The sequence below is a fragment of the Pristiophorus japonicus genome, chromosome 13 (assembly GCF_044704955.1).
Source record: "Pristiophorus japonicus isolate sPriJap1 chromosome 13, sPriJap1.hap1, whole genome shotgun sequence".
NCBI lineage: Eukaryota > Metazoa > Chordata > Chondrichthyes > Pristiophoridae > Pristiophorus > Pristiophorus japonicus.
Genome location: NC_091989.1, coordinates 162,745,080 through 162,757,492, shown reverse-complemented (window position 1 = coordinate 162,757,492; position 12,413 = coordinate 162,745,080). Strand labels below are relative to the sequence as shown.

General features: G+C 44.6%; 1 protein-coding gene across 1 annotated transcript in view; it reads right to left on the bottom strand.

The window, feature by feature from the left end:
* Positions 1-9,263, bottom strand: part of pkd1l2a (polycystic kidney disease 1 like 2a) — a 215,554-nt gene extending 206,291 nt beyond the window's left edge. Inside the window, exons 1-2 of the mRNA XM_070896864.1 lie at positions 9,185-9,263; positions 4,148-4,420 (exon numbers count right to left, since the gene is read on the bottom strand). Coding sequence (XP_070752965.1) covers positions 4,148-4,420; positions 9,185-9,263 — 352 coding nt within the window. The remainder of the gene's footprint in view (positions 1-4,147; positions 4,421-9,184) is intronic.
* Positions 9,264-12,413: the final 3,150 nt, after the last annotated feature.

Genomic DNA, 12,413 nt, shown 5'->3' with positions numbered 1-12,413 from the left:
CACAATACACCACCTTATGCCGTAAAACTCAGTGACACATTTCAAGGGGTGCATACCGATGGTTGCACTCAATATTTGGATGTGGTAGTGTGCACACACCCCATAGAAGGAGGGCAATGTATAGCGTGCGGGTTCACTCAGACGGTTAATCACACGTTGGAAATCAGCCCCCTTAGCCAAGGAGGGACTGAGGTGGCAGCCCGGGATGATGGGATGGACTGCATACCTACCAAGGAAAATGAGTACAAGCATGGCAATGTCATATGTGCGATCCCACAACCTAATTTCTGTTTTATGCCTAAAGCTCTGGTCAAACTGGGCCATCGATACCTATTCCCACAAAGCGAGGAAGGCATCGAGCGAGAACATCACTTTAAACAACCCGAGATGGGATGATGAAATGGAACAATACGACATACCAAGTTGGCAAGACATTCCCCGTCTCAAGTAACATTTGACACAATTGAAAAAGGACACTGAGAAAAGCCTCCGTCGTTATCATGAAATTTTGGAAGATTCCACACAGCATTCATAGGACATTGAAGAAACCCTGAAGGACACTCAATGGTGGGATCATGTATGGAATTGGGGAATGAATGTGAATATCCATCCGTGGATTCATATATTCTCTCACGTATTGGTGATCATACAGTTAGGGCTAGCTGTCGGATGGGGAATTGGGTTATGCATGACATGCAGAAAGAGGCAACAGAGAAGGAAAGCAAAAGCTTTAATTGTGGAACAGTGAAAGTTGTTAGCCGAATAACCTGAAATACTTTGAGATGTAGGTCACGTCCCGAGTCCCCCAAACTGTGTGGCTGATCACCACAGAACGGAGCAGGAGACACAGGATGAAGTAGCATTAGGTTGGTAATCTTGCGCTGGGTAGCCAAGTACCAAAAGTGAAAATTGTTAGCCAAAAGGGGGGACTGAAGTGGAGCTATCGAGCTCTATTATATTTAAAGGGTAAAGGAAGTATCATATCAGAATGTTAAATTGTTACAAGCTGTCCCAACTGTTGAAACACAGGAAGCCCAGAGGGGCAACTAAACAGGGCAAGGGGTCAAAAGTGACACAATGGCAAAAGAGAGATAAGATAACATTCCAATGTGCTAATGAAGTTTTGGGACGGTGAGGTTTGTGGAAAAGTACTGGAGATAGGCGTGGTCAGGATTGTAGCTTTGCTTTGAGTGACAAGGGTTTTGACCATTCAAATCAATGTATGTCTCATATATTGAATGTCCGGCCATTAGAGGCTGAGGAACTGTATAACAACCCTGTGTTTCCTTTGTTCAGAGAGAGCAAGTGAGGACAGGTCAGCAACAGGTTGACTGCGGACTTGTCTCTCCCTTGTAAGAAATTAAAGACGACTTGAATCTTCGAACCCAGACCTAGTGTTGAGTGTTAATTTTAAAATACTTCACTACAGACACCCATATCCCAAAAATGATTTTTAAAAGATCACTACTCGGAAACACCTGACTCTTTAAAACCACCGTCAAACTCAATTTCACTTCCTGCTCTAAATATTATACTGATTGTGGAAATCACATGTTATTTATATTGATGATTACAAGCACCTGGGGATAGGTAGTGTTGTAGGTGAGGTGTAGTCTGTACATTTACCTTACAAGAACACCCTCAAAGCCTCCCTGATAAAGTGCAACATCCCCACTGACACCTGGGAGTCCCTGGCCAAAGACCGCCCTAAGTGGAGGAAGTGCATCCGGGAGGGCGCTGAGCACCTCGAGTCTCATCACCGAAAGCATGCAGAAATCAAGCGTAGGCAGCGGAAAAAGCGTGCAGCAAACCAGTTCCACCCACCCTTTCCCACCTGTGACAGGGACTGTGGCTCTCGTATTGGGCTGTTCAGCCACCTAAGGACTCATTTTTTTTAGAGTGGAAGCAAGTCTTCCTCGATTCCGAGGGACTGGCTATGATGATGATTTTACCTTATGGAGCTGGCTTCTACTCCAGCTCACTACTTTTAGAGCAAGTACTTCCCGTTATAATGGCATATCTTTTACTTTGAGTAAGACCATTCAAAAAATGATCACCGTTTATTCCTTTCCCACTCGAAAGATTGAGACCAAATCTTGCCACCGAAACTAATAAAAATTCCCAACATAGTTTTTTTTTCTGTTTTCCTTTGCAATGCAACAGTTGCGTGCAGAATCTACTCAGGAGTGAAAAGCAGTCAATGCAAGTAATTACTGGTAATTAAGCACTCAGAGATAAGAAAATCACATCTAAACTTAGAAAGATGTGCGAATTAAAGGACAGAATAATATTTCAGATTTATATATGGATGGTCCGTGACTGACATGCTCAGAATCCAGGAATGAAGTTCAAATTCGCAATCAGAAATCTCAGGTATCTGCCTACACTGAAGCCAATTAAAAATCTTGCAGATGTCCTTGCAGTCACACTATCCACTGGATGCACTGCAGCGACTTACCAATCTTACTTCAACAGCCCCATGACCTCTACCACAAAGGCAGCAATATTATGGGAACACTATCACCTCCCAGTTTCCCTTCATGCCACACACCTTTCTGATTTGGATATATATTGCCATTCCTTCATTGTCACTGGGTCAAGATCGTGTAATTCACTACTACCATCATGGTAGCACCATCACCACAAGGATTGCAACCAACAACCAACTTTTCAGGGTAACTATAGGTGAGCAATAGGTACAGTCTTGCCAGCACAGCTCACACCATATGAACTAAAAAAGGCAGACATCAACAGACACAAAAAGTCACTTAAATTCATATTTTCCCTCATTTTAAGTTATTTATTTCTTCCTTTATGCCTCCTTCAGCCCTCGCGCTGTTTCCTGACTAAACGAGTGGATGGACAACCTGCTCTTTGGCTTTTACCAGTGGAACTATTGAGCCAGCCCTCCACTTTCAGTCATGCCCCTTTCCCACACATTCCCAGACACCCCGACTGAGATAGAGAACGCACTCTGCAAAGTGTCATGGACACAAGCCAAAAACATGCTATTCTGTGTGGAACTGTACCCCACAGACTAATATGAATTCAAGTTGAATATGAATTCAACCTCAAGTTGCTGGAGAAATATCACCAACGATGTCTCCGCAAGAGCCTACAAATCTCCTGGGAGGGCAGGCGCACCAACATCAGCGTCCACATCCAGGCTAACATCCCCAGCATTGAAGCACTGACCACACTTGATCAGCTCAACTGGGCAGGCCACATAGTTCGCATGCCAGACATGAGACTCCCAAAGCAAGTGCTCCAGCCGGAGCGCCTTCGCGGCAAACGAGCCAAAGGTGGGCAGCGGAAACGCTACAAGGACACCCTCAAAGGCTCCCTGATAAAGTGCGACATCCCCACTGATACCTGGGAGTCCCTGGCCCAAGATTGCCCTAAGTGGAGGAAGTACATCCGAGAGGGCACTGAGCACCTCGAGTCTCAACGCCGAGAACATGCAGAAATCAAGCGCAGGCAGCGGAAAGAGTGTGCGGCAAACCATTCCCACCCACCTCTTCCCTCAATGACTATCTGTCCCGCCTGTGACAGAGTCTGTGGCTCTCGTATTGGACTGTTCAGCCACCAAAGAACTCACTTCAGGAGTGGAAGCAAGTCTTCCTCGATTCCGAGGGACTGCCTATGATGATGATGATGGATGAATTCAAAATGATCCGAATTGTGTGACATTCCAAGTGCTTCAGATCAGTACTTTGGATCTGTGGCTTCTCCCGAGTAAGCATAGAATTATTCCAAACCTAAGCATTATAAAAATGGAAGTGCAAAGATCACTTGATTTTATCATGAAAGATGATAAAACAAGGAATTTCTAGAAGTTAAGCATAAAGCAGAACAAAGGTAACCAAAATGACTACAGGATCCAATACGCATCCTTAGAAAAAAATAATTAAACAAATACCATAAACAAGTTATAAAGTCGTGGGTGAGTTCTGTCATGGCGTTAAATCTTACATTCAATTACTCCTGTGTATTTACTACACACTTTCTTCTCATTCTTACACTCTATGCAGGATAACTCACTGATGGGCTGAACATGGTGGAGACTGGGGGGAGGAGGGGAAAGAGTGATTAGCCCAATCCTACTCTTCTGTTTTTCTCATTCTAATTCTCATGCACTCTCACTTACCTTCTGTGGGCATTTCATCCTGGGTTAAGTTCTGTTTCCATGGAGCCAGACCGATCCACCAGTCTTTGTCCACTTCCAGGTGCTGCAGCACAAACTCTTGAGTTTCCTCTGTCAGGATGAAAGCAAGATGCCCCCCACCCCGCTCACACCATCCCTGTGCACCCTGAAACCCGCGCTGCAGCCGAACTATCTCGTAGCAGCTCCTCTGAAAGGCCAGCTGTTGTTCCAAGCAGATGTCTGCATCCACTTGTGGACTTAAAGTAAAGCTAAAAACTAAAGAAAGGAGACATTTCAGATGCAGCCTCATCCTTGACAACCCAGTGTCACATTAAGCTTTGAAATGCCTTTCGGTGGAGGAGAGTCCCTTGTATCACCTCACTCCAATCTGACACCAAGCTGCATATAGTTCTTTTGAAAATCTGAATTACACTTAAACTGAGGATAATTGATTTCTCTGGATTGTTTAGTACATAAGGACAAATTATCAGCACCAAAAAACAGACAAGATGTTCAAAAGACACAATCCTACAAAAAAACATTGAAACCATTGTATAAATTTACCACAATTGTGTGTGGCAACCCATTAAAGTGTCATCTTGCCTCTATGCCCAGTGAAAGTCAAAGATAGCACAGACAGATGTCATTCCTTCTTTATGAGGACATGTGCAGGGTTGAGATAATAGCCCTGCAAATAAAAAGGAAAACGATCACAGGCAGTCTGCTACATAAGATAGGCAGTGCCAAATGATCAGATACAATTTTATTGTAAATGAAGCTGCTGACATCATTCTGCTGCCTTGATCGCTGGTTCTGGAAACTAGCACCATTCAACTTTATCCTGTGTTTATTCTCCACTACATTTCCCCTTTAGCTCTCCTCCCGCTACTGTCCTCTAGCACATTTCTTTCAGTGCTCTCCTCTACAGATAACACCCCATCCCTATCTAACAACATAGTAACCTTGTATTCAGGGGTGGAATCAGGAGATTTCCTGAGTGTCCTCTTTAATGGTTCCATAGCACTGTATTATCAGTGCCCCCCTTTCCCCCCCCACCCCATCCCGAGAATCCTGTGCCCTTTCAGGGAAGCCAATCCGCCCCTGTCCTTACTCCTACATTCAAAAAATGTTCCCATTCATCATCCCTCGAAATCGAGGAAGACTTGTTTCCACTCTAAAAGTGAGTTCTCAGGTGACTGAACAGTCCAATACGGGAATTACAGTCTCTGTCACAGGTGGGACAGACAGTCGTTGGAGGAAAGGGTGGGTGGGGAGTCTGGTTTGCCGCACGCTCCTTCCGCTGCCTGTGCTTGTTTTCTGCATGCTCTCGGCGACGAGACTCGAGGTGCTCAGTGCCCTCCCGGATGCTCTTCCTCCACTTAGGTCGGTCTTTGGCCAGGAACTCAAAGGTGTCGGTGGGGATGTTGCACTTTATCAAGGAGGCTTTGAGGGTGTCCTCGTAACGTTTCCTCTGCCCACCTGGGACTCGTTTGCCGTGTAGGAGTTCTGAATACAGCGCTTGCTTTGGGAGTCTTGTGTCGGTTTGTGAACAATGTGGCCCGCCCAACAGAGCTGGTCGAGTGTGGTCGTGCTTCAATGCTTGGGATGTTGGCTTGATCGAGAACACTGACGTTGGTGCGTCTGTCGTCCCAGGGGATTTGCAGGATCTTGCGGCGACATCGCTGGTGGTATTTCTCCAGCGACTAATAATATTCCAACAGTGGATAGTCAAGGGGATATAGGGGGGGAGGAACACTGGTTACTGATTGCCAACCCGAGAATGAACCATTTACCCCTACTCTCTATTTTCTGTTAGTTAACCAATCCTCTATTCATGCTAATATATTACTCCCAACCCCGTGAACTTTTATCTTGTGCAGTAACCTTTTATGCGACACCTTGTCAAATGCCTTCTGAAAGTCCAAATACACCACATCCACTGGTTCACCTTTATCTACCCTGTTCGTTACATCCTCAAAGAATTCCAGCAAATCTAGCAATTAACACAATCACAATCACTAAGGAGGCGGTGCTCAGTAAGATAATGGGACTGAAGGCAGATAAATCTCCTTGAACTGATGGCTTGCATCCTAGGATCTTAAGAGAAGTAACGGCAGGGATAATGGATGCATTGGTTGTAATTTACCAAAATTCCCTGGATTCTGGGGAAGTCTCAGCAGATTGGAAAACTGCAAATGTAACGCCCCTATTTAAAAAAGGAGGCAGACAAAAGCAGGAAACTATAGACCAGTTAGCCTAACATCTGTGGTTGGGAAAATGTTGGAGTCCATTATTGAAGAAGCAGTAGCAGGACATTTGGAAAAGCAAAATTCGGTCAGGCAGATTCAGCATGGATTTATGAAGGGGAAGTCATGTTTGACAAATTTGATAAAATTCTTTGAGGATGTAACGAACAGGATAGATAAAGGTGAACCAGTGGATATGGTGTATTTAGACTTTCATAAGGCATTTGACAAGGTGTCACATAAAAGGTTACTGCACAAGATAAAAGTTCACGGGGTTGGGAGTAATATATTAGCATGAATAGATGATTGGTTAACTAACAGAAAATAGAGAGCAGGGGTAAATGGTTCACTCTCGGGTTGGCAATCAGTAACCAGTGGGGTGCCGCAGGGATCAGTGCTGGGACCCCAACAATTTACAATCTATATTAACAATTTGAAGGAAGTGACCGAGTATAACGTCGTCAAGTTTGCTGATGATACAAAGATGGGAGGAAAAGCAATGTGTGAGGAGAACACAAAACATCTGCAAAAGGACATAGACAGGCTAAGTGAGTGGGCAAAAATTTGGCAGATGGAGTATAATCTTGGAAAGTGTGAGGTCATGCACTTTGGCAGAAAAAAACTCAAAGAACAAGTTATTATTTAAGAGGAGAAAGATTGCAAAGTGCTGCAGTACAGCGGGACCTGGGGGTACTTGTGCATGAAACACAAAAGTTTAGTATGCAGGTACAGCAAGTGATCAGGAAGGCCAATGGTATCTTTATTGCAAAGGGGATGGAGTATAAAAGCAGGGAAGTCTTGCTACAGCTATATAAGGTATTGGTGAGGCCACACCTGGAATACTGCGTGCAGTTTTGGTTTCCATATTTACGAAAGGATATACTTGCTTTGGAGGCAGTTCAGAGAAGGTTCACTAGGTTGATTCCAGAGATGAGGGGGTTGACTTATGAGGAAAGGTTGAGTAGGTCGGGCCTCTACTCATTGGAATTCAGAAGAATGAGAGGTGATCTTATCGAAACGTATAAGATTATGAGGGGGCTTGACAAGGTGGATGCAAAGAGGATGTTTCCACTGATAGGGGAGACTAGAACTAGAGGGCATGATCTTAGAATAAGAGGCCGCCCGTTTAAAACTGAAATGAGAAATTTCTTTATTCACAGGGTTGTGGATCTGTGGAATTCGCTGCCTCAGAGAGCTGTGGAAGCTGGGACATTGAATAAATTTAAGACAGAAATAGTTTCTTAAACGATAAGGGAATAAGGGGTTGCGGAGAGCAGGCAGGGAAGTGGGCCTGAGTCCATGATCGGATCAGCCATGATCATATTTAATAGCGGAGCAGGCTCGAGGGGCCGTATGGCCTACTCCTGCTCCTATTTCTTATGTTCTTATGTTCTTATGATTTGAGGTGTCAACTGAATATGGTCCACGTCTCTGAGCCATACAGGAGGGCAGATATCACTACAGCCCTGTAGACCATTAGTTTGGTGCCAGATTTTCGAACACTCTCTTCCTCAGGCGGCCGAAGGCTGCGCTGGCGCACTGGAGACGGTGTCGGGTTTTTTTTGAAGGATCGACGCTCAACTTCTGCAGTTGGGATTCAGTTCTACAACACTCACTGGAATCTTTGCAGACTCTGTTTGGTGTTGTTCTCATTTATAAAACATATTTTTCTTATATGTTGGATCTCTAGAGGGTAAAAAGTAAAGTGGAAAAGAAAATGAAATCAATAAAGCTGATTGATAAGCCTTACTTCAAAAAGATATAACTGTCTTCTACATCAAGATAAAACATCAATTTTATTAGTGCTTCAATAGCATTTTTATTAAGATCAGGGGCTAATTTGTCATCGTATGCAATATTAACTTATTTCAGGGAGTTGTTATGTCTGTAACAAGAGACAAAATGAAGATGTATTTTCACTGATCATTTTACTTGCACTGAATGTGGAAGTGGAACGTGAATGTGGAAGTCACTGAAACCCACAATGCTCAGTCTGAACATACTTTAGTTCCAGGCTGCTGCTTCACACTTATCAAGTACCAGAAGATTGTGGCCTCAAAATTCCTGGCACAGGAAAGGGCACATCCCTGTTTTTTTCCAGGTGGGAAATTATGGCAGAAATCGATTTCATCAGGATTCCACTTTGTTTAGAGCAGATCTTTAAATTCTGATCGAGATCCTGGACTTCGCTGGGAGATTTCTCCCTTTATACCCCGAGAAAGGCCCTAAACCAGTTGAGACCTCATGTGATTTATTTTGATGACTTCTGAAGGCCCCAAATCTTTACTAAAAAAATATTTGATATGCGCTTTCCTTTGGGTAAAGCACTACACCTACAGTCGAAAGTTGCAAAATGATCTCTTTTATCCAAAGAACAGCACCTCCAACAATGCAGCCCTCCTTCACTACTGCACTTGGAGTCTCAGCCTATAGGCTGGATATTCCCCAGTCCTGAGCGTGTGGATTTGGGGGCGGGTCAGCAGTAAAAATCGCTGAAATTGCCAGCACGATGGGAACTCGCCATCATCCCACCAACTTCCGCATTTAACTCGGGTATGTTTCCCAGCACACCACAGACCCGCTCTGGAGAGGCGAGCGACCTCACTGAAGTAGTTAAATGCTTGTTGAGAGACTCTTAAGAGGCTTTTTAACGTCAGGCTTGGACTTTAACTGGTTGCACACGCTATTCACACACCTCGGGAACCTTGCCTGTGAAGGGGAGGCGGAAGCTCAGTGGCCTATGGGCGAGCCCATTAATTGACAGCTGAGAAAAACCACATAAATACTCACACACCTGCTTCCTTGCCTAATCGAAAGGCTCTGGCTGACTCCATTTTGTGCAGAGATTTAGCTGCCAGCAGTTTGCAGGTCATTTCTGCAACCTCAAAGTCACTCTCAGCACATTGCTCTTCATGATCAGAACATTGAGGGATTGTGCTTCTGATCTACACTTTACCTGCCATCTGTTAGATCAGTATGGGTGCTGCTTATGCTGTCTCACCTTGGACCTCACAATTGGACCAAGATGAGTGCCAGCACCAACTTGACAAAGCGCGACACAAAACCTGTGTTTTAACTGGCAGGAGAAATGCCTAAGAATTGCCTTAAATGTTAATAGCCAGCCTACAATGTTTCCTCAGCTGCAGCCTTTTCTACTAATCATCATCATCATAGGCGGTCCCTCGAACGAGGATGACTTGCTTCCACATGAGTTCACAGATGTTTCAATGAAGGACCCGATGTTCCAGTCCTGAACTTCAATAGAGGGGGTGGAAAATGCCTGTGGGTGGATTTTTTTTAACGTGTGGTGACCGTTGCACATCAGCCACCACATGGGCTCGACAGAGCTAGGCCTTTATCCAATGGCAGGGTTAAGCAGGATGACTGGAGACCTGCTCTGCTGCATGGACCTAGTGCACACATATCACAGTGTGGACAGGCCCGTGCTGCCCCTAGTTAAAAAAATCAAGCTATCTAACGAGAAACGGACTGTTAAACCTGGTTTGCTCATTTTATGAATCACAGGATCTTAAGTAACTTATTTGAATTGTTGACTATCTGTTCTTACTTAATTATCAGTTCTGATGAAAGGTCATTGATCTGAAACATTAACTCAGATGCCACTGACTTGTTGAATATGTCTAGTATTTTCTGGTTTTATTTCAGATTGCCAAAATCCATAGCAATTTGATTTTGTAGGTAATTTTCAAAGTGCTTTAGATTCATAGAGTTAATTCCCAGTGCCTTCTGTTAACTTTTTACTATTTTAGTATCTCAGTCTGTCAGAGGTCAGTTTCATAGGCCGGGACCTGGCTCAGCTCGACGGGTCTGGGGCGGGTCCCAACCCCACCCCGCTGCTGGCTCCAGCCCGCTCTGTGAAATGAATTTCCCTTGATTGGGCTTGTTAAGCTCACCTAGCACGTTTCCCAGCCAATTAGAGGAAGCGGGTCTGGTGACGTCATTTGATGACACGTCATCAGCCGGTTTCCTTAAAGAGACCATGTCCAAATTGATTTTGACATTTGTGCTGTCAGTGTTCTATGACACTGAATTGCTGCAAACACTGACAACGACTGCACAAAGGCTCTCCCATGACTCCCTTCATATGCTTATGAAGGGAATCACAGCACGCAGGGAAGTCCCCTTCCCGAGGGTGTAAGCAGGGATGTGGTCAGGAGGACCAGGCAATGTTGATTACAAAATGCTGCAGTACAGAGGGATCTGGGGGTCCTTGTACATGAAACTCAAAAAGTTAGCCAGTAATTAGGAAAGCAAATGGACTGTTGGCCTTTATATTAAGGGGGATGGAATATAAATGTAAGCCTACTACAACTGTGCAGGGCGCTGGTGAGACCACACCTGGAGTACTGCGTGCAGTATTGGTCTCCTTATTTAAGGAGGGATATACTTGCATTGGAAGCAGTTCAGAGAAGGTTCATGAGGTTGATTAATGAGATGAAGGGGTTGTGATATGAAGAAAGGTTGAGCAGGTTGGGACTATACTCATTGGAGTTTAGAAGACTGACAGGTGATCTTATTGAAATTTTAAGATTTTGAGGGGGTTTGACAGGGTAGATGCAGAGAGGATGTTTCCTCTTGTGGGGAAATCTAGAACTAGGGGGCATAGTCTCCGAATAAGGGGTCGCCCATTTAAAACAGAAATGAGGAAGAATTTCTTCTCTCAGATGGTTGTGAATCTTTGGAATTCTTTACGCCAGAGAGCTGTGGAGGCTGGGTCATTGAATATATTTAAGGTGGAGATAGACAGATTTTTGAAGGGTAAGGGAGTCAAGGGTTATGAGGAGCAGGCAGGGGAGTAGAGTTGAGGCTAATATCAGATTAGTCATGATCTTATTGAATGGCGGAGCAGGCTCGAGGGGCTACATGGCCTACTCCTGCTCCTATTTCTTATGTTCTTATGTTCTTATAGGCTGCAGTGCTACAAATGTTTCAATGAAATCAATAAATCACGAAATGTTAAAGCTACACTCAACCTCATCCTGCTGTGCCTCTCATCACATCCCCATCACTCTGCCTTCCCTTCCCTACTCTTGCACATCCTTACTCACACCAACTTACCTTGCATCTCCACCCATCCCTCTCTCTCTATCTATGTTATCACATCCCCATCTCACGAGCCTCCCTCACACTCGCCCCCATCCTAGTGCAATCATAGAATCATAGAAATTTATGGCACGGAAAGAGGCCATTTCAGCCCATCGTGTCCGTGCCGGCCGAAAAACAGTTATCCAGCCTAATCTCATTTTCCAGCTCTTGGTCCGTAGCCCTGCAGGTTACCACACTTCAAGTGCACATCCAATCACCCCTTAAATGAGGTGAAGGTTTCTGCCTCTACCACCCTTTTAGGCAGTGAGTTCCAGACCTCCACCACCTTCTGGGTGAAGACATTTCCTCTCATATCTCCTCTAAATCTCTTACCAATGACTTTAAATCGATGTCCCCTGGTTGTTTACTCCTCTACGAAGGGAAATAGGTCCTTCCTTTCCACTCTATCTAGGCCCCTCATAATTTTATACACCTCAATAAGCTACACTCAGCCTCCTCTGTTCCAAGGAAAACAAACCCAGCCTATTCAATCTTTCCTCACAGCTAAAATTTTCAAGACCAGGCAACATCCTTGTAAATCTCCTCTGTACTCTCTCTAGTGTAATCACATCTTTCCTGTAATGAGATGAACAGAACTGCACATGGTACTCTAGCTGTGGCCTTACTCGTGTTTTATAGAGTTGAAGCATAACATCCTTGCTCTTGTATTCTATGCCTCGGCTAACAAAGGCAAGTATTCCATTTGCCTTCTTCACCACCTTATCTACCTGGCCTGCTACCTTCAGGGATCTGTGGACCTGCATTCCAAGGTCCCTTTGTTCCTCTACACTTTTCAGTGTCCTACCATTTAATGTGTATTCCCTTGCCTTGTTAGTTCTCCCTAAATGCCTTAGCTCACACTTCTCCAGATTGAATTCCATTTGCCACTGTTCTGTCCACCTGACCAGCCCAAAGTC